The 26,065-nt window shown below is 41.9% G+C and overlaps 1 protein-coding gene across 1 annotated transcript in view; it reads left to right on the forward strand.

Annotated features, from left to right (window-relative positions):
• Positions 1-26,065, forward strand: part of SYDE2 (synapse defective Rho GTPase homolog 2) — a 47,403-nt gene that overhangs the window by 18,929 nt on the left and 2,409 nt on the right. The window contains 4 exon segments of the mRNA XM_001928224.7: positions 1,562-2,664; positions 6,991-7,117; positions 17,449-17,630; positions 20,826-21,057. Coding sequence (XP_001928259.4) covers positions 1,562-2,664; positions 6,991-7,117; positions 17,449-17,630; positions 20,826-21,057 — 1,644 coding nt within the window.

The raw sequence follows: 26,065 nt of genomic DNA on the forward strand, positions 1-26,065 counted from the left end.
GGTATTAAATTAATTTTTCATACTTTGTCCGGCTTAGCAAATGTAGGCTGGTGTTCTTTTTAGTAATAATTAAATTTAATAATCTAATAATAACAATATGAAGCTGCTTTTAATATTACTTACCATGATTAAACTCTGGTAATGAGGTTTTACAATGGTTGATCTCTTGGTGGTATGGGTTATTATTTACTTTATTTGTACTTTTTTGAATTAAAAAAAATTTTTTAATGTAAACCTGAATAATTTTGACATTCAGGAAAAAATAAAGGTATTTTTATGTGACGTAAAATTCAAAAGCATACTAATGCTTTACCCTGATGAAAACTAAAAGTTATAAGAAAACATATTTGTATCTCTGTACTCTCACTTACTATATTAAAATTGCAAAAAAATTCAAAAGCCCCAATCTAGCTTTTGAAGTTCTAGGGAATTATTTCATATAGATAATATAAGAAAGAAACTATCTATACAGTTTTAAAAATTATTTAGTTGGATTTATGATATTCAATATTCGGTTATTCTCGGTTAACTGGAGTTCATCCTATATGATCTTTGGTGATACATTCTAATAGAATTTTAGAACACAAAGCGTCTCTTAGTTGTCAAAATTATATTCTCTGATTTTTAACATTTTTAACCAGAATGCTATGTGATGAAATTTCATCTTTAGAGGACTGTAAATATAAAGGAATTATTCTGATCTAAGGTAAAATTTCTAAGTAAACATTAAAATAGGAAATACGTTAAATGTTTCTTTGTTTTTGGTTCTATTTTTTGTTTTTGGCTTTGCCCGTGGCGAGTGCAAGTTCCCAGGCCAGGGATAGAACCTGTACCACAGCAGTGACCAAGGCCACTGCCATGATGATGCCAGGTCCTTAACCTGCTGCACCACAAGGGAACTCCACGACAAATGTTTTAATATGTTACAATGAGCATGTTAAAGCAGGAAGCTTTCCTGGTTTCCTCTGATATCCACTGTTGTGTTACAGATACACACTCACTAAAGCGTATTGCAGTGGGAGGGATTTAAAAGGAACCTGTGGTGCCCTCTTCCAGCCTTCAGAATAGACAGGCAGGCGGAGAAGGAAATGCTTCTTTCCAAGGCGTCGTAGAGCTTTATGTTCTGCTTGAGTGTGTAGTAGACACTCGCCTAGACTTACAACCAAATCTCCCCATTTGGGTGAGACAAGGGGAGAGACTCTGTCCACGTGAGAGCTTAAGTGGGTGGTTTACAAAGTAAAAGTGGGAATTGAAACATCGCCTTATGGAGTTCCCATGGTGGTGCAGTGGTTAACGAGTCCGCCTGGGAACCATGAGGTTGTGGGTTCGATCCCTGGCCTTGCTCAGTGGGTTAAGGATCCGGTGTTGTCATGAGCTGTGGTGTGGGTTGCAGATGTGGCTTGGATCCTGTGTTGCTGTGGCTGTAGTGTAGGCCGGTGGCTACAGCTCGGATTAGACCCCTAGCCTGGGAACCTCCATATGCTGCGGGAAGTGGCCCTAGAAAAGGAAAAAAGACCCCCTCCCCCCAAAAAATCGCCTGATAATATCTTTCTTTTTCAAGGTCCTGGGATCCTAGCTGCTGCAAATGAGACTGAACTGGGAGTTTCAGAACCATCTTCTCCAAGCCCTAGCCCCGTGAAAAAAGGTAGTTCAGTTAATTGGTCTTTCCCCGATAAAATAAAATCTCCACGAACTGTGAGGAAGCTTTCCATGAAAATGAAAAGGTTGCCAGAACTTAGCCGAAAACTGAGTGTGAAAGGGAGCTTGAATTATGTGCCTAGTCCAGAGAGCCCTCCTTCCTTGTCGAAGTGGAACTGTCAGGAAATGGGTCATGCCGTTATCCCCCCTTCTGGGACCACAAGCACTGCGGCTAAAAGGAATGTGATAAGCCGGTACCATCTCGACACCAGTGTGTCGGCTCAGCCCAGCCACCGGCAGGAAAGCGCTGTGAGCCCCAAGTCTGCCTCCAAAGGGGGTTACCTCAGTGACGGCGACTCACCCGAGCTGATAGCTAAGTCTAGCAAACATGCATCTGAAAATAAGTTTGCAAAAGGAAAAGAAGTAACCCCAAATACTTGCAGCAAGAATGAAATAGACATTGATGCTTTTAGGCATTACAGCTTCTCCGACCAACCGAAGTGTCCCCAGTACATATCTGGGCTCATGAGTGTGCATTTCTACGGGGCCGAGGACTTAAAACCACCTCGGATGGATTCGAAAGATGTCTTTTGTGCGATTCAGGTGGATTCGGTAAACAAAGCCAGGACAGCTTTGCTCACGTGTCGGACAGCGTTTTTAGACCTGGATCACACTTTCAACATCGAAATCGAGAATGCGCAGCATCTGAAGTTAGTGGTGTTCAGCTGGGAGCCCACGCCGAGAAGGAACCGCGTGTGTTGTCACGGGACCGTTGTGCTGCCCTCTTTGTTCAGAGTGACAAAGACGCATCAGCTGGCAGTCAAACTTGAACCGAGAGGTCTTATTTATGTGAAAGTGACCCTTTTGGAACAGTGGGAGAATTCACTTCATGGACTAGATGTAAATCGAGAACCAGTAATATTTGGTGTTGATATTCGAAAAGTTGTGGAGAAAGAAAACATAGGCTTGCCGGTACCACTCCTGATTCAGAAATGCATTATGGAAATTGAAAAGAGAGGCTGTCAGGTATTATTTTCCTGTACTTTTCCACAGTCCTCTTTTCTGTCTGAGTAATTAATTACCTTTATTTATAGTAAGTCTTGGGGGAAGGAGTTCAAGGTAAGGTCTTAAACATTCTAATTTAGACTTCTGCTCATTCCTATTCTTTATTTTCCTTCCATTACTGCTTAGGATATAATTTATACCTTAACCTATGCTGTCAATGATTGAAAGCATGCTGAATGGTTCCATAATCTATGTTGTGATGCAGAGAGGTGAGGCCTTATACCTGGAGATGAAGATTGCTTTACAATGGCCTTCCCAGGAAAAGCCAGAGACTAATTCGGTTAAGGAATGTGTCTGCCTGCTTGGACATTCTTTTGCTAGAGAGTTAGGGTTAGGGTTTAGGGTTAGGGTTAAGGTTAGGGTCACTCCTCAGTTAACTCCCCACCCTTGTTCCTTCTCTCTTTCTGCTCCACTCTTTGGGAAGCACAGCCTTGGCTATGTCTGCTGTTGGGTTAGGGTTAGGGTTAGGGTTAGGGCTAGGGTTAGGGTTAGGGTTAGGGTTAGGGTTAGGGTTAGGGTTAGGGTTAGGGTTAGGGTTAGGGTTAGGGTTAGGGTTAGGGTTAGGGTTAGTGGCTCTTCTAACCCTGTTCCACTCCTCAGTTAACTCCCCACCCTTGTTCCTGCTGTCTTTCTGCTCCACTCTTTGGGAAGCACAGCCTTGGCCATGTCTGTGTTGGGCCAGCAGGGAGGGTAAAGAGAGGGTCCTGCTGATAAAAGGCGTCTCATTCTCTTTTCCTTTGAAGTAAGAAAATGAAAGCAGTGCATTAAGGCAAAAACCCTGTTTGTTTTTTGTATCAAGATATGTAAATGTTAACCAGTTAGAAGAGCTTATGTCTATTTTCGTTAGTACATAGTCTGTGACAGTGAGAGATGGCATATCACTGAGGATACTATTCTGAGGTACAAGTACTTATACTAAGTTTTGCAACACAAAATAAGCCTAAAAATAATTATGTTCTCAAGTATTTTGCTTTAGTGGTGTTGCAATTTATTACATTGATTTAAAAACATCGAGGGTAAAATATCACAACATTTGAAATATGACTCCTTTATAAATATGTAGAAATGAACTTAAAATCACCTACCTTGAATTTAACATGGAAACTACAGAAAGTGCATGAGTGAGTGGAGTTTTGTATTAAGATGCAAGGAACTTGCATCCTGGTTGTGTGATGTTGGGCAAGTCGCTTAATCTCTGTGGGTCTTATTTGCTTATATGAATAAAAATAGATGCAGCAGCTTTTCCTGAAGCTGAGAGGTAGACATTTGAATCTTTGAAACCTCTTTTCAGATACAATTCTGTCAAGCTGAGTTTACGTTGTCTGGGTGGAAGCCTTTAGTTTCCAATTCAGCTTTTTTCCAGTTACTTTTTTCTTCAGGTTGTCTGTTTTTGCACTTTTTTTTCTTTTCTTTTTTTAAGCAGCTTCTAGGGAGGCCAGAGATTAGGCAGACTTTAAAGCTAATTATTAAACAGAAACATTTATGATTGTGTATTAAATAAGTTACTCAAATAGCACTGTACTTTTACAATCTATGTTCTGAAAAATATTAAGAGCAAATATATAGGGCTGTTGTAACTGATTTTAAATGCCAAGAAGATATTTTTAGCAGTGCTTTTTATTTCTATATTTACAATTTAGGAAAATTTATATTGATAAAGAATCATTTCCTGTGAAATAAAGAGTAAATTTTGCAGTGGTACCTTTGGAACCATACTTTTTCTTTTTAGGGACACACCTGAGGCACATGGCAGTTCCCAGGCTATGTATGGGTTGAATCAGAACTGCAGCTGTCAGCCTACATAGCCACAGCAACACGGGGTCTGAGCCGCATCTGTGACCTGTGTCACAGCTTGCAGTAATGCTGGATCCTTAGCCCACTGAGCGAGGCCAGGGCTGCAATCCGCATCCTCACGGACACTAGGTCTAGTTCTTAACCCACTGTGCCATGACAGGAACTCCTGGGACTGCACTTTTTAAACTCCTTTTCCTGTTTTGTCTCTTTGGCTTCTCCCTGTCCCACCCACCCCAACGCTGTCCTTTCCTTGACACAACTACAGTAGATCTTCCTTCTTCTTCTTCTTCTTTTTTTTTTTGGTCTTTTTTAGGACTGCACCTGCAGCACGTGAAGTTCCCAGGCTAGGGATCCAATGGGAGCTGTAGCTGCCGGCCACACAGCCATAGCAACGTGGGATCTGAGCCGCATCTTAGACCTACACCACAGCTCACGGCAACACTAGATCCTTAAGCCCCTGGGTGAGTCCAGGGATCGAACCCATGCCCTCATGGATTCCAGTTGTTGCCGCTGAGCCACAAAGGGGACTCCAGATCTTCCTTCTTTTATTCACCTTTACAAAGATGTTTGTAATTTCAGCTTTTGAAATAACACGTCCCATTAATTTATCACTTGCTATTGAAGTATTGCCTTCTTTAATTCATTCTATATTCATCTCTTTCTCAAGTTCGAGGGGCCACATCCTTCTGGGATTTTATGACACGTGTGTGCTTACACCAGAAGGGCCCTGCTGCAGGTAGTTTCTTCTAAAGTAGAAGCGTTTCCTTGGACCCTGCTTGATAGTTTAGCTTCATTTTCTGGATCATCTGTTATTCTGCCTTTCTTGCGATAAAGTGACCACAGCGCCTGCCCTTCTCCATGCGGATGTGCCACGAATGTGGATGAGAGGAGGAAATTTGCGTTTTCTTCCTAGGATATCGCCTGGTTCCCCACATTATGATCCTTTAAATGCGGCAGCACCGCGAATTACCTTCTCTTAGAAATAGATGTAGCTTCCTTGCTGTCTTTTGGTGAATACCTGCCAGCTCGTCATCGCAAGCGCTTCGGATGGTATTTCCCCGTGTCCATTCTGACGCTTTCCCGGATTGGCCTCTACCTTCTGCAGTGCGTTCTGCTCACTGTTCGGTGGCTCGGGGGAGGTTCGTGTCATGAGGAGCCCTGGAAATTTCGTCTGTGCACTTCCTCTAAATAATTTTCACATTTTGGAGTGATTCCTGGTTCAAATCTTTGGGAGTCCCACTGTGTGTTTCCAGTTTATTTCTGTCTTGAAATAATTTCTTTATCCATATCTTCCTTCAGTTCAAGGAGATTGAAAGTCCTAAATAGTTTTTGACGTGGAGGTAGAGGTGACAGCCACTTACTTTCCTTAATTTTCTTGAAGGTTTATTCTTTTAAAAAACTCCACTTGCTGAATCAGGCATGTTTTGTCTTTAAGACACCACATTGATTTTCTCGTCGTGAATTTATGGTGAACTTCTTAAGGCTTGATATTTTAGAACCTGTGTGAACTACCAGGGTCTCAAAACAAATCCTTTTAGTGTTGACGGAGGGGAGACTGAGTGGTGCTATCACATCTTTTAGACATTTTGAACTAGCGGTTTTATTTTACCTTTAATATATTAATTGAATTTCCTCCATTGCTTTATAATCAGTTAATTTGATGAATTAAAAAAATCCTAGATTTGTTTTGTTTCTTCCTGAGAACTATTTTTTTTTCTTACTTTTTAGGGCTGCACCCGCAGCATATGGAGGTTCCCAGGCTAGGGGTCTAATTGGAGCTACAGCTGCCGGCCTACACCACAGCCACAGCAACGCAGGATCCGAGCTGCGTCTGCCACCTGCACCACAGCTCATGGCAACGCCAGATCCTTAACCCACTGAGTGAGGCCAGGGATTGAACCCGAAACCTCATGGTTCCTAATCGGATTTATTCCTGCTGCACCACGATGGGAACTCCCCCCTTTTATTTTTTTCTAAAAAAATAAGTTTATACAAATAGTATTCTGGAAACTTATTTCGAACATATACTTTTTTAAAAACATAAATAAGCCAGATTTTGAAGAGATGAAATAACTTGCCCACATTCACCAAGCAGGGAGTGATAGAGTGGGGCTTGTCAAATCCAAAGCTCTTGTTTAACTGCTCTGCTGTATTATTTCAGTGCAGAACAAAAGATGTGAAGAGGCACCGTCCTGGACCATGGAGGTCTTGGCTGCATATGAAACTAAAGGGAAGAGAGTCTATCCTGGTTTAAGATAGCCAGCTGTACAGAAACCATAGTATATTGTTCAGATTTAATGAAAGAATAGAACGTTTTTATTAGACTCTGTAACTATCATCAATATAGTCTTTAGAAAGCTATGTTTGAGCTATTTTTAATTAAATGCCCTCAGAGCATATTTGATTGTCAAGTCCATGTGAGCTCTTCCTCCCGTACTGCTATGTTTTGTCTTTCTCCAGTTTACCGTAATGTGGCCGTAATTTTATTTCTAGGTCGTAGGCCTGTACCGATTATGTGGCTCAGCAGCAGTCAAGAAGGAACTTCGAGAGGCTTTCGAGAGGGATAGCCAAGCTGTTGGTCTGTGTGAAAGCCAGTACCCAGATATAAATGTAATAACAGGTAATAAATTGATACTCTTTTTATGAACACATTCTGGAAAGACTATACCTGCAGGAAAGAGAATTAAAATACTATTTTATTGCCTAAATTTGATTTGCTTTTATTCTTAAGTCTTATTTTCCTTCTTTCACAAACAGTCCTGTGTTATTTTCTCTGAGAAGTTATCAAGCTGTGACTCCTATCCTCAGACAGCCGTGAGAGTTGGGGGGAAATAGGCCTGCATCACGTTGGCAGTGACAGCTAAGAGAAGGAGAGAGCTTCTTTTTCTTCATAGAGGGATAAATAAAACGTCATTAGAGATCGGTCTGCTGGAGCTTAGGTAATGAAAGGGACGTTGCCACTCTGGTTCGAGATCATAAATTTAGATTTATTACCCATCAAAAATCCATCAAAGATTTTTGAGCCGGGCGGGTGGGTGCGAGTGTGTGACACCTGTAGAGATAGTCTTCAGGGATATTTACCTGGCGTGTCTGTGTGATGGGTTGAAATTAGACACAAGTGGAAGGCGACCAGCTAGGGGGCCGTGGGGGCGTCTTAGCAAAGAGGCGATCCATGGCGCCGGGGCGTCTTGCGGCAGGAGCGGCAGGAAGGAGGGCCCGAAGGAACCTGAAGAAAGGGAGGGTCTGGGCGGACAGGACTGGCTCCATTAGCAGAAATAAGGCAGCCGAGAGGAGAGCTGCTGCTTTGGGTGGGGAAAAGCAGAAAAAGATTATACACTGGGCTTCTTTCCAAACTTACAGGATGACCTTGAGGTCCTAATAGGAGATCTTAGTGGATGTGGGAAGCAAGGCCAAGGCATTCCTTGGTGGCCTTGTGGTGAAGGATTTGGCGTTGTCACTGCTGGGGTGCAGGTTTGTCCCCGGCCCAGGAACTTCCACAGGCCTCGGGTGAGGCCAAAAGATGACTAAATCAGCAAAGCGAAGTTGAAAGTGCTCACCTGCAGCTAAGGAGAGGGTGCAGTGGGCTGTGAGGACGTGGTGGAACGAGCCAGGGGGCACGCAGTCAGTGCATAGCCCCCAGCCCCCCCAGGGTGTGTTGGGTAGAAGAGGGCAATTCGAGGCCATTGGCACTGATTGTCGTTAACGCCCTGCAATTGTCTGTAAGTTTGAAAAAGCAAGAACTTTGAGGATCTCTGCACTTTAGAGGCAGATGAAGAAAGAAGCCATAGCTAAAGATTGAGAGGAAAAGACAAAGTCTGGGAAGAGACCACAGAATTTTAAGGAAAGGTGTGGCTCAGTCATCCTGTGAAGAAATCATGCAAGATGAGGATAAAAAAAAGGCCTCTGAATTTGGCCATAAGGAGGTTTTTATTTATTTATTTTTATTTTTTTCTTTTTGGGCCATGTCTGTGGCAGGAGGAAGTTCCTGGCCCAGGGATCGAACTCGTGCCACAGCGTGACCCAGGCCACGCAGTGACAATGCTGGATCCTTCACCTGCTGCACCACAAGAGAACTCCAAGACTTTTTCATAACTAATTGATATTTGACGACTACTGGCTTATAAATCCAGTTCGTTGTTGTTGTCGATTTACTTTTTATTAGCAAAATTTTCAAGCATGTACAAAGTAAAGAGAATACCATGATGAGCCTTCTTTATCCATCCCTTGGCTTCCGTAATCAACACATGACCAATCTTGTCTCATTTCTACCCTCATTTGATTCTCCCCAAACTTGGGTTATTTTGAACCAAGTCTCAGATACCACATCCTTTCACCTGCAGGGGCTTTGGTTTGTATTTCTAGATCACCTGTGTGTTTTGATAGTTTTTCTCTTTTCTCTACTGTCAACTACTATTTTTTTCTTGCTGTGGTATTATGCATTTTTCTCTTTCAATTTTCTTTCTTTTTTTCCTTTTTTGGCGGTATCTGCTGCATACAAAAGTTCTTGGGCCAGGTATTGAACCCACACCACAGCAGCAACCTGAGCCTCAGCAGGAACAACAGTTTTCTTTCTTATTTTGCGCTCAACGAATTGTCCAGGTGAGAATATGAGTGTTCATCTTGCGCATGCTAAAGAGGTTTTTTTATTGGTTGAAATCCTTAAAATTAACTTTTAGGATTGTGACTTTCCAAATAATTGAGATTCCCAATCTCTAAATTCTGGATGACTCTTATTTTCATAGAGTATTTAATATATATATTCTAGAATAACTGAAACTTTGATCCCAAGCATTTTAATTCTAAGAGAAAACAAAGCAATTCTTCTTTCTCATAAGTGTTAGCAAACCAGAAATAATGGTTATTTTTAAAAAGGAAGAAGACAATTTCTATTAAAAATGGGTCACGTACAAAAAAGCAGATTTTTTCTCATAATAATATATAATTAACAAAATCATCAAATATCCATTTTATGAATTTATTAAAGAAAAATTTTATAAATAGCAGTTCTCCAAGAAATTGTACTCTGTAACTAAATGAGAGGAGGTTTTGTCTTGGTTGAAGCCTTGTCTTAGAGATAAAAATTATGTCAAATGTGTGCAATTTGAAAAGGTGAAATGATGTGATTTGAAGTGATTGTTTGCTATAAGAGAAGGTCCCTAGCTGGAAATTTGCAACATACACAGAAAATATGAATACTAGGTCAGTGAGTGTTAGATTTACAGCAGCATTCTTTTCTAAAATTGAGAATTTCCATAATTTATGAATTGGGTGTTTCTTGGCTCTATTCTTTGTATATTCCATTTCAGTAAAGCTGTTTTTCAAGAGAACCTAGAGCTATTTTCTTTCTTGATAAAAAGCCAATGGAATGATTTAAGATTTGTCTGAGAAATATCATTGGAATTGCAATAAATTATACACAAGGGCTCATGATGGCTCAAGATGAAGGGTATTGTGGATTCAGGGAATTGGCCATTACCTCATGTGTTTGTTCCATGTGAATTCACATTTCTAAGTAAACTTTGAAATGTGATTAACAGTTCAGTAGGTCTAAAAAGAGACATTAATGAAGCGAAAGATCGAGTTTACCGACCACTTCATGTGTTCTAAGTTGGCTTGTCTGAAATACAGAATGAAGGGTTCCAGACAAACCAGATTTTTTTCCAATCAGGTGCAAAATTTAAGGTATAAAATCTAGTCATAGTACACAAAAAGAAATTAGAAAAGTCAGAATATTTATTATTTAATGATTAGTAGAAGAGATAAGTCTCCTGAGGAGGAAAATTCAACACGAGGGCATCTGCCCGCTGTGAAACAGGTCTCATGTGTCAGTGCTGCACAGTCATTGTCTAGGTTCAGTGCTCAAAAGTTCATTTGGCCACGCTTTTTTGTGATTTTTAATCCTACCTTAATTCTTTTATATTCCTTTGAAAGCAAACTTGATTAGAAATAAACCAGAAATTATCATTAAACCATTAATACTTTTCTGAATTTATACATTTACGAATATATTTTAACTGTATCTTTTTCATACCATACATGTTATATGTTTGCTGATATCTGGCACATTAACTTTCAAATTGTTTCTGTTTTTCTTCATCTGGATTGAACATAGACATCTAAACTGTACAAACACTAAGGAATGCAAACCATTAAGGAACGGTCGTAGATTTAGAAACCAGAGCACACTGAAACAGCATGTGAGAGCCATTTGATCCGAATAGCATGTGTGGAGTAGGTCTCAGTAAAAGTAAGTAAGTAAGTTCAGAAAGAGTAAGTGAGGGAGTTCCTGTGGTGGCGCAGTGGTTAACGAATCCGACTGGGAACCATGAGGTTGCGGGTTCGATCCCTGCCCTCGCTCAGCGGGTTAACAATCCGACGTTGCCGTGAGCTGTGGTGTAGGTCACAGACACGGCTCGGATCCCATGTTGCTGTGGCCCTGGCGTAGGCCAGCGGCTATAGCTGGGATTCGACCCCTAGCCTGGGAACCTCTATAAGCCGCCGGAGCTGCCCTAGAAAAGGCAAAAAGACAAAAAGAAAAAAGAGTAAGTGAGCCAGCTGGGGTGGATTAATGAATCTTGAAAATTAATTTGCAGCACCAGCCTCAGGAAAGGACACTGATTCTGCATCCAGATCTACCTGCTCTAATGTAGCTTTACTATCCGTGTAAGTTTCACCCAAGAAAGAATGAGTCTCATGGTTCTGTAGCTGCATTTTCAATATTCTGGTTCTAGTGAGTTAGTCTTTTGTTGTGGGTGCTGGTGGAGGACAGAGGCGTTTTCACTGGGGGCAGAGTCTCATCTGGAGAATGAGGTTACTTCGTGTATTACTCCAGATCCTACGGTTGCCAGAAGAAAGGTGGCACCCATCCCTCCAGTGACCTTCTGCTGGATGCCAGAGACTTTGCCGAGGCGTTTGGAGTACAGTGATGAGTAAGCGGCAAACTCTGCTTGCAAGAATGTTAGTCTCAAGGGGAGACCGACGTGGAGGCAGCTGTTGGTAATTGTGAGGAGCTCTTCCCTTGTCCTGGGAAAATTCGGGAAAACTTCCTGGAAGAGAAGGCTTCTTAGCTAACTTTTAAATGGTGAGCTGGGCTTAGTCAGGCAAGGGTTGCCGGAGAGCAATCTCTTAGCAGAAATTTGGAGATGGGAAGCTATGTGACTCGTAGCCCTTGCTGAAGAGGAAGGTACCAGGTGAGTGGTGAGGGGTCCCTCGCAGACTGGAACCAGAACTGACACTCCGGATCGCTTATAAGCTGCAGAATTAGAACACGGCCATCTCCCTTCTTCCTTCCTTTTGTCATTAGTTGGATGAGTGTCCTTGTATTAGGCTTTATAATAGCATTTCCTTATCGGACTTCCTTGTGATGCAGCAGGTGAAGGATCCAGCATTGTCACTGCAGAGGCTCAGGTCGCTGCTGTGGCGCAGGTTCAATCCCTGGCCCAGGGACTTCCACATGCCACAGGTGTGGCCAAAAAGAAGAAAAGAAAAAAAAAGAAAGAAAGAAACACACACACATACAAATAGCACTTCCGCATCAGGGACGTACAGGTGCCGGGAGGGTGAAGGAGGGAAGGAGATGGTGACCTACCAAGTTTTGGAGGTAAATAGATACAATTCTGTAATAATTCTCTTTCTTATTCCTGTGTATTTAGCTTAAAAAAAGTTTTAAAAATTGCTTGTTTTTGTTGCAGTGCTAAAGGGTAAATACTGAAAGATTATTTGTTTTGGTTTTTTTCTCCAAATTAGAGCTGAATTTTTTTTCCCTTAGGGCCTCACCCACAGCATGTGGAAGTTCCCAGGCTAGGGGTCGAATCAGAGCTACAGCTGCTGGCCTACACCACAGCTCACGGCAAGGCCAGATCCTTAACCCCCTGAGCAGGGCCAGCCGTCAAATTCGAACCCTCGTGGATACTATTGAGTTCATTGCCACTGCGCCAGTGGGAACTCCCAGAACTGGGGTTTTAAGCTGAAGGCTGTTATGTCTTCCTGGGATGCTAGTGTCATGGTAGCAGGAACTCTCCAATTGGGCCCCTAAAGGAGAGGTGGAGTCTGTCCGTCGAAATAGCCAGAGTCTGTTTAATCCCTTGCCCTTCCTTATCCGGAAATTCATTGATCAAACACATACTGTGTGCCAGGCATTCTTCCGGGCGCGAGGGGCAAATTAACAACCAACAGTATCTCGGTCCTCATGGTCTGGGTCTCTAGTGGGGAGAAGTCGGTGATGAAGTTAACGGATAGGTGACGTAGTGACCATCGGCGGTAAGTAGGCATGGGGACGATGACGGCCACTTCCAGTGACCCCTGGAGGTTCCTGGGGCTAGGGTGGTCCGAGAAGAATGTCCCTCTGACGAGTCCCCAGCTGAGACCTCCATGACGTGGAGTGAACCGCTGGGAGATCTGGGACCAGAGTTTCAGGCAGAGAGAAAACAAGGTGAATTTTGTGATGGAGAATTAATAAAATATAGGTACTTCAGACCAGCCTCTGAGAGGTGGGAGTAGGTTTGGAGATTAGAATGCCACCCCGCTCCCCTTATTTTAGTCTGGTGATTCCTTTATTCCATCATGGGGATGAGTGGAATTTTCCTGTGCAGTTGGTCCTTGTGCCTGAATGAGGTGAGAGGGGTGTACTTTCATGGTTTCTAACTGTCACAGAGCAGCTTAAGATATGTAAGTAGAACCAGGTCTCTAGTTACCTGTAATTGCCTGCATTTTCTTCAGGTACATGATAAGATTTACTGTGTTGCATTAAATAAACGGCATCATAAATGTTTCCCCGTCTCCTTTAAGTAGCTCCTGTCGCATTAAAGGTTGTCTCCACAAACTTATTATCTTAAGGTTATCATGTTGCAAAGTGTTTGAAGGTGTTATGAAGGCGGTTCGGCTTAAGACGCTGCTGTCTGTCACTGTGTTTTGGGGATAAAGCCACATAGCTAATTTCTAGATCAATAGGTAGTAATTATATGGTAGATGTCACAACATAGTATGGACACCTGCTCTCTGTATCCTTTTATAAAATCTTTTGATTGTTTTTCCTGTGAAGTTTGTCAGCTTATAGAAAAGCAACTATGATTTTTACTTTATTGAACATAATGTGCATTGAGCATACTTTAAGTGCTTAATATTTATTATAATAATTCTCCCTTGTTTGCCCTCAAATTATAGTGACGTAGGTAATCTTTTTTTTTTTTTTTATTTTCCCACTGTACAGCAAGGGGGTCAGGTCATCCTTAGATGTATACATTGCAGTTACAGTTTTTACCCCACCCTTTCTTCTGTTGCGACATGAGTATCTAGACATAGTTCTCAATGCTATTCAGCAGTATCTCCTTATAAATCTATTCTAGGTTGTGTCTGATAAGCCCAAGCTCCCGATCCCTCCCACTCCCTCCCCCTCCCATCAGGCAACCACAAGTCTCTTCTCCAAGTCCATGATTTTCTTTTCTGAGGAGATGTTCATTTGTGCTGGATATTAGATTCCAGTTATAAGTGATATCATATGGTATTTGTCTTTGTCTTTCTGGCTCATTTCACTCAGTATGAGATTCTCTAGTTCCATCCATGTTGCTGCAAATGGCATTATGTCATCCTTTTTTATGGCTGAGTAGTATTCCATTGTGTATATATACCACATCTTCCGAATCCAATCATCTGTCGATGGACATTTGGATTGTTTCCATGTCCTGGCTATTGTGAATAGTGCTGCAATGAACATGCGGGTGCATGTGTCTCTTTTAAGTAGAGCTTTGTCCGGATAGATGCCCAAGAGTGGGATTGCAGGGTCATATGGAAGTTCTATGTATAGATTTCTAAGGTATCTCCAAACTGTTCTCCATAGTGGCTGTACCAGTTTACATTTCCACCAGCAGTGCAGGAGGGTTCCCTTTTCTCCACAGCCCCTCCAGCACTTGTTATTTGTGGATTTATTAATGATGGCCATTCTGACTGGTGTGAGGTGGTATCTCATGGTAGTTTTGATTTGCATTTCTCTTATAATCAGCGATGTTGAGCATTTTTTCATGTGTTTGTTGGCCATCTGTATATCTTCCTTGGAGAAATGTCTATTCAGGTCTTTTGCCCATTTTTCCATTGATTGATTGGCTTTTTTGCTGTTGAGTTGTATAAGTTGCTTGTATATTCTAGAGATTAAGCCCTTGTCAGTTGCATCATTTGAAACTATTTTCTCCCATTCTGTAAGTTGTCTTTTTGTTTTCTTTTTGGTTTCCTTTGCTGTGCAAAAGCTTTTCAGTTTGATGAGGTCCCATGGGTTTATTTTTGCTCTAATTTCTATTGCTTTGGGAGACTGACCTGAGAAAATATTCATGATGTTGATGTCAGAGAGTGTTTTGCCTATGTTTTCTTCTAGGAGTTTGATGGTGTCCTGTCGTATATTTAAGTCTTTCAGCCATTTGGAGTTTATTTTTGTGCATGGTGTGAGGGTGTGTTCTAGTTTCATTGCTTTGCATACAGCTGTCCAGTTTTCCCAGCAATGCTTGCTGAATAGACTTTCCTTTTCCCATTTTATGTTCTTGCCTCCCTTGTCAAAGATTAATTGACCATAGGTGTCAGGGTTTATTTCCGGATTCTCTATTCTGTTCCATTGGTCTGTCTGTCTGTTTTGATACCAGTACCACACTGTTTTGATGACTGTGGCTTTGTAGTATTTCTTGAAGTCTGGAGAGTTATGCCTCCTGCTTGGTTTTTGTTTCTCAGGATTGCTTTGGCGATTCTGGGTCTTTTGTGGTTCCATATAAATGTTTGACGTAGGTAATCTTGACCTTGGATTAATTTAAATTTCACTTATATCAATGGTTGCTTAGTATATAAATCATATAAAGGATAATGGTGTTTGAAATATATGTTTCACTAAGTTATAAAGTTATCTTTTCTGGGATCTTTTAGGTTTTAATTTAATATAATTGCATCATAGGGCAAGTCTCAAACTACCAGGTCATATTGAGTTTTACTAGAACAAGTCTTGCTTTGTCAAGGAACAGATGCGAAATCCTTACAAACAATTATGCCCTCAAGCGTTCGTCGTGTCTTTATTTGGCATTGCAGAAAATTGCATTTTCACTTTCTAATTGTAACTCAATTATCCTCTTTAACCTGAATGTTGCTGTTCACTGTAGAAAACTAATGATAGCAGTAAAAAATCACATGACATACGTTAAGGCATGGAAATAAACAATTATTGCGCGTGTGCTGCGTAGGCAATGCTTTATCATAACCATCACTGTACCTCCAACATGCAATGATTATTATTATATGTCAGACACTTTATATTTGTGTATCTTCTTACACATATCAAAGATAAAGTTTGGTCAGTATTCTCTTGGTTCCTCGGTGCTGTTTTCATAGTAGAAATCTTTTTTTTTAATAGTAGAAATCTCTGCTCTCTTAAGGAATAAGGCTCTTTTGAGGCTTGTGGCACATTCTTGCACCACCTGGCCTTTGCTGTTTCATGTCATCTGCAGAATCTTAGGCATTCCATTTAGTCAGTCAGCACTTGGAAATCTGCCCTGTGCTTGCATCTCCAGCCGAGGTCTGCCGTCGTCCTGAATGATTTTAATATCCGCATGACCAGGCCAGAACAGCGTCTTCATCTACCCAAACCGTCACCGGGTGTCAGCTGACACCTTAAACTCTTTCTTGAAACATTCTTGATTTCCTTGGCGGCACACCTGCGTGTCCCCCCACCCCGCCTCTCTTACCACGTCGGCTTCCTCAGCCATTCTGCCCTTCAGCCCTTCTCCCGGTGGCCTTGGAAACCCTCTTCCTGACGACCCCGTCAGGGCGGACTTCCGTGCGTCTGGGCCGTCCCGCCTCCCTCTGTGCCACACCATCGTCTCAGTCGTTTCAGGCTTCTGGTTGTCTCTAAGCGGATCATTCTCAGATCTGTGTCTCCGGCCATCACTTTCCAGGGCCTCAGATTTTCTTTTTCTTTTCTTTCTTTCTTTCTTTTTCTTTTTCTTTCTTTTTTTTTTTTTTTTTTTTTTTTTGTCTTTTTAGGGCCACACTCATGGCATATGAAGTTCCCAGGCTAGGGGTCAAATTGGAGCTGTAGCCGTCGGCCTACACCACAGCCACAGCAACGCCAGATCTGAGCTGCTTTTGTGACCTCCACCACAGCTCTCGGCAACACCGGATCCTTATTAACCCACTGAGTGAGGCATCCTCATGGGCGCTAAGAGTTTGTTACCACTGAGCCATGACAGGAACTCCCTGTTTGGTTTTAGGAATGACTTTTTTCCTCCACAGCGTAACATGAGAGATTATCTCACTACCTGGGATATGTGCCCCCTCCCGTATCAAAGAGGAAATATATTTGTATAGCTCATTTATCTGCAAGGGCTTATGAAAAGCCTAGAAATTCAGAGTTCACATAATTGGAAGAATTTACAATGACCGTTATGCCTTATTTTGTTTTACTTGTGCTTAGAGGAGCTTTTTACAGAGGGGGCAGAATCAACAGGGTATGTGTATCAGGAATGACTTACTGGGGGTCCTGTTTTGGTACAGCCGAAATGAGTCTGACTAGTATCCATGAGGAAGGTTCAGCCCCTGGCCTCTCTCTGCGGGTCGGGGATCCCGTGTTGCCGTGGCCGTGGTGTAGGCCGGCAGCTGCAGCTCTGGGAACCTCCATATGCTGTGGGTGCGGCCCTAAAAGGCAAAAAAAGAAGAATGACTTTATGAGCAACAGACATCATAGTATAACTGGAAATTATGTATGTACATTACTAACATGCTTTCAAAGCAAAAAGTCAGTTAATGAGGCAATTTCTAAGTATACAAAATGCTACTGTTTTGTTATACTTTCTTTTTACGTTATTGCTTTGTTTTCAGAATATTAAAACTACGCCGTAATAATACCTTGAAAAAAAATCCACCACAGTTTTTGTTTCACTCTAAGGATGAATTGCCATCTGCCTCTGGTTTGTTTTTTTTCCAAAGGTGTTCTTAAGGATTATTTAAGAGAACTTCCTTCTCCTCTGATAACAAAGCAGCTTTATGAGGCTGTGTTAGATGCAATGGCAAAAAATCCTTTGAAGATGTCGTCAAATGGTTGTGAGAATGATCCAGCTGACTCCAAGGACACGGTTGACCTGCTGGACTGTCTGCCCGATGTTGAGAAGGTGAGAGTAACCGATGCACATTCTTCCTGAAGCCAGCTGAGGAGTTAAATGCTTAGCTCCAGAGCTGCAAGTAATTGCTTAGGTGGTTGACATTTGCCGCACTTAGAGTTGCCGGAGGCCACCGAAACAGCATAAATCGGGAGTTCCTGACGTGGCGCAGCAGAAACGAATCTGACTAGGAACCAGGAGGTTGGATCCCTGGCCTCGCTCAGTGGGTTAAGGATCCAGCGTTGCCGTGAGCTGTGGTGTAGGTTGCAGACGTGGCTCGGATCTGGCGTTGATGTGGCTGTGACATACGCCGGCAGCTGCAGCTGCGATTAGACCCCTAGCCTGGGAACCTCCATATGCCGAGGGTGCAGCCCTGGAAAGCAGCAACAGCAATCAAAAAAAAAAAAAAAAAAACCCAGCGTAAATCTAGAAGCTGCTTCTTAAACAGAATAAATCTAGAAGGCAATTTTTCTATGTATGATTTTAGCCTAGGCATGAATAATCCCTATAAGTCTTTAAAGAGTATTGTTACCTTATTGTGAAAATTATATGTTTATTGTAGAAAAATTGGACAGTGTAAGAAAGAAGAGTGGAAATCGTAGTTGTCACTATCTAAAGGCAGCAATAATAGCATTTTATTTCCTTTAGTCTTGTGGACATATGGTGGCTGTTTCGATGTACGGGGCTTAGCCTCAAGACCTCACCAACCCTCACCCCGAGTCCCCCTGCTCCTTGCCTCACCCCATTCTCTGCTCCCAGACCTAAATCTTGGGACCGCTGTCTCCAGGGACCACTGCAGGAGAGATAGGAGGACCAAGTCTGCAGAACCAGTCTTAGCCTAACTTTATTGTTGAGAACAAAAGGGAAAACAAGAGAAAGAATGTGGCCAGGCTCATCCAGACGAGGCCACCTTTCCCTGTGTGTCTCTTGAGAGCAGAAGGTTCGAGAATGAGTGGGTAGAAATGCTTTAAGCCCGATCACTTCATTCACTAAGTTACTGTACAGTCATCTGAACGAGCAGTTACTGCTCCTTTGGGTGGGGAGGGGGCAGACACAGAGAAGTGGGCAGAAGCCACCAGGTGGCTGGAGTGGTGGAAAGACCCCTCACCCGAGCAAGGTGAAACTGTAAGCATGTTTCTTCTAAGTGAAGATTCCAATGTCAGGGAGTTTAAATCACTTGCCCAAGATTATGTAGCTTTTGCGAGTATTGTGGTCAGTCATATGAATTTAGATCTCTCTGGTCTTAAAGCTCATGTTGTTGACATTCTTTTTTTTTTAATGTATTTATTTTTATTTTTTTGCTTTTCGTCTTTTTTTTTTTTTTTTCTTTTTAGGGTTGCGCCCCTGGCATATGGAGATTCCCAGGATAGGGGTTGAATTGGAGCTGTAGCCACCGGCCCACGCCACAGCCACAGCAACATGGGATCTGAGCTGCATCTACAACCTACACCACAGTTCAAGGCAACGCTGGATCCTTAACCCACTGAGTGAAGCCAGGGATCGAATCCGAGTCCTCATGGACACTAGTTGGATTCGTTACCGCTGAGCCACAACAGGAACTCCTAACATTCTTTTTCTTTTTCTTTTTTTTTTTCTTTTTGGGGCCATATCGCAGGCTAGGGGTCGAATCAGAGCTACAGCTGCCGGCCTACACCACAGCTCATGGCAAGGCCAGATCCTTAACTCACTGAGCAGGCCAGTGATCAAACTCTCACCCTCATGGATACTAGTCAGGTTCATTTCCCCTGCTCCACAATGGGAACTCCTCCTAACGTTCTTTTTAAAAAGGCTGCGTAATGTTCCGTCGAGTGGATCTGACAATTTAATCGCTATTCTCTTCTGTATAATATTTAGGTTTTGCACCTATTTGTATTTATTTGTCCACAGATTTATTTTCCATTATAATTATTGGAATAGAATCTCAGTGGAACTGCTGATTTAAATGATGTGAACATTTTGAGGCTATTAATATGTGTTTCATATTAAATTTCAAAACTGGACACAACGATTACATTTTTGGGCTGATTTTATTTAGTAGACAAAAGTAAAAAGATTATTACTTTAGGTTGTGTTTCTTGTTTTGCTACTGAAATTGAACCTAGTATATTTACCCAGGGCGTGTGTGTGTGTGTGTGTGTGTGTGTGTGTGCGCGGCGCGCGCTAGCCAGCGTGTCACTGGCTTTGATTTGAAAGTATCGGTTGTAGTCTGTTTTAGATCCATTTCCCTCCATTCCTTCCCTTCACAGCCCACCATCAAGCAGGTGCTCACTCTGGCCGAGGGCGCCCCTGCAGTGCCAGCCGCTCCTCAGCTATGCTCTCTGGCCTCCTACCCAGCTCTCTCTCTGGACTCGCTCTTGCCAGGGCTAATAGTTAGCTTCTAGTCACCAAATCCACTTGTCAGTTTTGGCTCAGAAATAATGTGCCATTTTTTTTAATACTTTAACAAAATTCTAGGTTATAGTTGCCATTTATTTCCCCAATTCAATTATGAAGAAGAAATTACACATTTAATTTATTAAATGATTGATCCTATGCCAGGATATCAAAAAACATCAGTTTTTTCCATAATTGCTTCAGCCTAAAATAGTCATTCTACTTCTTGAGCAAATTCCCCTTACTAGTTTCTTCAAAGACTTAAAAAATATTTTTTCAATACATTTTTTATTTCTAACTGTGCTATTCTTCCCTTTTCCATGGCTTGTCTACTTAAAATATTTATTAAGAAGCACATTGTCCTTTTTCCTCATCTGGATCATAGTAGAGCCTGGCCATGGTCAGCTTCCTTGATTTTAGGATAATCATCCCTAATTATGACTCCAGGATTCTTCCAAACTTTCAAGTGAACGTTTCTTTACCCTAATCCCTTTTCCATCACAGCCTTAGCTGTTGTCTTTTCAGAGGAGGGAAGAGAGGAAAAAGTTGATGGTCTATTTTCCTATGGACGCCAGTTAAAATTTGGAATGCATTCATGAAGATTTTATGGACTGTATATTTTTTAGCCATTTAGCGAATCAAATTATGTCACTGAAACCTAAGGATCCTATAAGAAAATATGTTTCAGTTCTAAACGTCCAACTTACAAGCATACTTCAAAATGATGTTTTAAAAAGTAACAAGATGCCTCTCTGCATGCTCTGCTATAAACTGTATCCTTGAATTTGCCCCTGTATGATTGTATTAAGTGAAATTTAATGTAATTCAATTTAGGCAACCCTAATGATGTTGCTGGATCATTTGAAATTGGTGGCTTCTTACCAGGACGTGAATAAGATGACTTGCCAGAATTTGGCTGTGTGCTTTGGACCAGTGCTGTTAAGTCAGAGGCAAGAGACTTCCAGCCATAACAACAGAGTCTTTACCGACTCAGAAGAACTTGCTACTGCTTTGGATTTTAAAAAACACATTGAAGTGCTTCATTACTTACTTCAGCTCTGGCCAGGTAAGTGGTTCTGTGGAAATACTCTTCTCTTTCAATGACAGAGTGTTTGAATTAGCTAATCGTTGAATTTGCCCATGTATGACTGAAGAAAAGTTTTCTAGATTTTGCCTTTTGAAATAGTTACAAATTGATACCTGCCCTTTAGGGTTTTTTTTCCCATTTAAGTTTTCTGCTTTTGCTGATACCACTGTAGACATAGAGACCAGTGAACACATTTTGGATTCGATCACATCTGGACTTGAGTCCTGGTTGTATCACCTGTTAGAAACCTGACCTTGGGCAAGTTCCTTAACATCCTAGAACCTCACTATCATCTTTTGTCATGTGACTTTAATATTTAGAGAATTTATGGGAGGATTAAATAAAAATTGTGTGTAAGGTTCAGCACAGTTCCTGGCACACAGCAGGTACTCGGTAAACATTAATTTCTTTACCTTTCTCTTTTTAGTTCAGCTGATATAGAGCAGACTTAATTTTTCTTCTTCAGTCAGTCCCTCTTCTGACATTTCTGTTGTATTCACAGTCGTTCTTCATATTACCCGGGCTTGAACCCACATCTCCGGTCTTTCCCTCTCTCTCACCCGTGTCCCTTCTTCCAGTCCATCCCAAGAGGCTGACAGTTATCTCCTGATACGGGTCTTAAGTAGTCTCGGAGCCAAAAGGACTGTGTGTTGAAGCAGATGTTTTATAAGGTCCTGGATTTCAGTTCCGCAGTTTCTTACCCGATAGTAGCCTCTGCTCCCCTCCCCTCCCTGCAGCGCCAGATGTGAGGGCACCTAGGGGCTCGGTGGAGGGCACAGCAGATGGAGGGCACGGGCCCGGAGTCAGGCTTGGATTCAGATCTGGGTGGCACTCAGCAGTGTGGACCAGGCAGATGCTGTCCTTTTCCTAAGCCTCAGTTTGCTTCTCTGTAAACAGTGGCTATCGCGGCACTGTGGTGAAGTTTGAGATACAGCATCTCAGGAAACGAGCAGGGAGTTGACCATAAAGTTAGCCCTCAGTAAATGTGCTTTGTTACCCGATTGCTAGTGTGCATGAGGAGGACAAGCCTAGTTCAAAGGATTCTTGATTTCGTCTTTTTTAAAAAATCTGGAGTTCCCGTTGTGGCGCAGCAGAAACGAATCCAACTAGGAACCATGATTCGGGTTCAATCCCTGGCCTCCCTCCGTGGGTTAAGGATCCAGCGTTGCCGTGAGCTGTGGTGTAGGTCGCAGACACGGCTCGGATCCCGAGTTGCTGTGGCTGTGGTGTAGGCCGGTGGCCTCAGCTCTTATTAGACCCCCAGCCTGGGAACCTCCATGTGCCTCGGGTGCGGCCCTAAAAAGACAAAAAAAGTCCTGAATGAAGATTCTCTGGTTAATTGGTCTTGATTTCTGCATTTGGTGCCTGACATAGGGATCTCCAAAGTTCAAGTTTTAAATGTGTTTCCTGTTGTTTCCTAGAACTGCTTTAATTTTCATGAACATGAGAAATTGGGAAAGGAGCCATTTTAGTCTTCTAATCGCATATGAAAATTTACTTGCCAGGAGATGCCAAGTTTATCAGAACTTGAGTTCTTTATCATTAATTCTGTATCAGAGATTAGTGTCATTTCATTTATTTTGTTATAGCTGTCTTAGTTTTGGGTTTAGGAGCAAAAACAACACGTTATAGAAGAAAGGCAGGTTCAGATTTGAGATCACTGTATGGTTTTTTAGCGACAACTTTAAGCAGCATTCTCCTTGTGTGTAGCACCTTGCTCCAAAGATGTGTGTGGCTGGATTTACACTAACTGCCCCATTTCTATAACCTGCTATTTTCTTTAGTTAGAGTACCTCAGACGAAAGGCAGAACACGAAAGAAAGATGAGAGGGAGCAGCAGTCCGCTTCACTTTCTAAATCGCTTGCTCTTGGATCCAAGAAAAGGCAGAAACCACCTGGCTGTGGTCCAGGCACCAGCCCCGGAACTGGCTGGTGCGGCAGAGGGGGGACTGGGCTGCCCCCTGGCCAAGGCCCCCTCCCCATGTCCACGGTGGTTTGGGCCCCTTGCCGTTCGTACCCACCTGTTGTTCTTTTTGGGATTTTCCCTCCTGCAGGTGAAAAGAAGTGGGTCGCCTCTCCTGCCCACCGTTCACTTTCTTAATTTTCTGTTTTGTTCTGTGTTATTTTTTTTCCTTTTCTTTCTTTTTTTTTGGGGGGGGGCGCACCCGCAGCATATGAAAGTTCCCAGGCTGGAGGTCAAATTGGAACTACAGCCGCTGGCCTACACCACAGCCGCGACAACCCCAGATCCGAGCGGAGCCTCGTCTGCAACCTCCACCACAGCTCACAGCAACTCGGGGTCCTTAACCCACTGAGTGAGGCCAGGGATTGAACCTGCGTCCTCATAGATGCTAGTCAGATTCGTTACTGCTGAGCTGCGACGGGAACTCCTTTGCTATTTTTTATTTTTAAATTTTGGGCAAGAATATAATTCACTTAGCGCTTTCTACTTGAAAGCTCCTGTCTTCTGAGTGATCATTTAGAGCCCTGGCACTGGAACGAAAATCCTCCTGCCATTGGCTTTTCTGATTGTCTTCTGCCAAATCCCTGAGTTCTTTGGAAGCAGTTTTGGGGCTGGTTGGCAGCAGGTGAGGGAGCAAATGGAAACATATTTCTCTTTTGACCAAAACAGTCTTCTTTCCATCTTTTTTGCATACTGGAGTTTTATAAAGTGGTTGCTTTTTAAAAATAGGTTTGCTGTTTTAAGAAGAATATTGAAAATTAATGACAGGCTATCCTTTCACCCTTTTCGATGGGAAATGTCTTTAGTGAGTGCGTAACTCTTAGACCAGCTGTTTGCTGATCCCATTCGCCGTGATGAATAGATTTCGGACGGGGTGTTTTGGGGGGAAGGCTGTCAGCTTTCCCTGATTATTTTTGTTTTGTTTCTGCACTAGCCTGAGCTTCTTTAGGGCAGAGTGTCGTTCACGCTTATGTCTCCAGGTCCTAACGGAGGACTCGGCCTCCCGCAGTTTCTAGTAAATAATGTGATTATACATAGTCAAAGGCTAATAAAGAGATGAATAAAATATAATTCTAATGGTGGAAAACAAGAAAAGAAAATTAAGTTTCTTAGTAATTATCATTACATTTTGAAAGTTTTCCAGCAACTTTATTGACTGCATTTTTTCATTTTATTCTGTTGAAGGTGGGTGGTCTCAACAGTACTGGAAAAAGCAAAACTTTTCTTTTGGGGTTAAAATTAGCCATTTTAAGTGCGTATTTCCTAGAAAACCATTTCAACATCAGTAGTATAAAAAGCCAGTGAACTTGATTTTTTAGAAATTGATTTTTTAGTCTAAAAGATATAAAATATTATAATTGGTTTCTTAAATATTTCCAAGAAAATATATAAAAATAATTTTTGAATAGGGACTTTGTTAAACAACTTTGAGCACCTGGCAACAAAATGAAATGAGGGTTTTGCAGGTGAATGTTGGAAAATGCAGACAAAATAAGACAAGCTTAACACACAGAGTCAAAAATGTTTTACTGTGGTTGAATCACAAACCAGATGATCTCAAGGTTAGCAGAATACCGTAATGGGTTGACAAAAACAATAGGCATGACCCTTAAGCACCAAGAAGAACGGGGTCGCAAAGAAAATGAAGGGAAAAAAGCAAACAGACTTGGTGGAGATAAGCAGCTTCAGCAGAAGATGGAATATGAATAATTAAACAGCAGAAAAATGCAGATATCCATTCTGCAATCGCATTAGCTAATGGCATAGGACATTCTAGATTAATAACTGTTATTAAATAGCAAGTTAAAGTATATATCAGACCTTTATTTTCCAGGAAATTTTAGATCAAGAGCTTTCAGCTATTCGTAATCATATGTAATAACCACCATTAAAATTCAGATAAACAGAACTGTTACAGCCATACCTATACGGACTTATCAGGTAGTTTAATAAAATCTAAGTAAAAAAATTATACAATCTGAAAATAAAATCACTGTAAATCTGGAAAACTAGAACCACGTAAATGTTGGTATTGGGCTCAGTTATCATCTGCAGTAGGAGTCCAGTATTTCTGTGCCGGAGAGGGAAATGTGCATTATCACTAAACATATGACCGCTTTGTCCTAGAGAGGGAAGGTAGGAATGGAGGCAGACTTATTAGTGGGGAACAAACAGGCAGAAAGAGAAAGGTGCCTTGCACAGTTTTTAACGGCTGCGCCTCAGTGTTTAAGCTCATTTGCCAAGTGTCTGGTTCCGTAACACAGCAGAGTAAGCTGTAGAGCCTTGGTCTGTTGTGGAGTGATGTGTCTCTATGGCGATCTCTTTGGCCGGTGCAAATGGTGCATACTAACAGGACGCATTAGTCGTCATATGAGGAATGTTATTTGAGATTGTTAGATTCCTAACCAGAATGGGAAAGTAAAATTTCTGTACTATTTTCAGGCAATAAATGAAGACTGTTAGTAGCTAATGCTGTATAACCAAAGGTAACAAGTGGTCGAGTCTAGATTTTATGCATTTTATCAAAGTGAAATTTGGGCTGCTTAGTAAATTAAATTATGACACTGCTGCTGATAGAATTGCGAAACCCCACAAAGGTCAGAACTTTTAGAGCGAGCACCTTAGATGCCTTGGCCTCGTTTAGATGTCTGCAGATGAAGGGCTTTTTCTTTTGTTCTGTTTGTACATCAACACGCCTTGCCTGCTTTTTGCTGTAGCTTTTAATTAGAAGAAGCTGTCAGCTTAGCTACTGTCTGAATTAAAGCTAGATAATAATTAACTTGCCCAGAAAGTCAATCAGCATTGGAAATTGGATTGATTTGGGGGTATTGTGATATGGCATGAATTAGCACCACGGAACATTCTGCTAGCTTCTGTCCCTAATCTTGATTATGTCTGGTGACAGAAAAAATAATTATGGAATGCTTTCTTTTGGTAGTGTGCATGTTTTCGTTTTAATGCATGTTTGTAGTTGATTATTAAATGGCTTATCTTTAGTTCTGTGTTTTTAAATTGGATGCCTGT

This window comes from Sus scrofa, chromosome 4 (genome assembly GCF_000003025.6).
Source record: "Sus scrofa isolate TJ Tabasco breed Duroc chromosome 4, Sscrofa11.1, whole genome shotgun sequence".
In the NCBI taxonomy this organism is placed as follows: Eukaryota; Metazoa; Chordata; class Mammalia; order Artiodactyla; family Suidae; genus Sus; species Sus scrofa.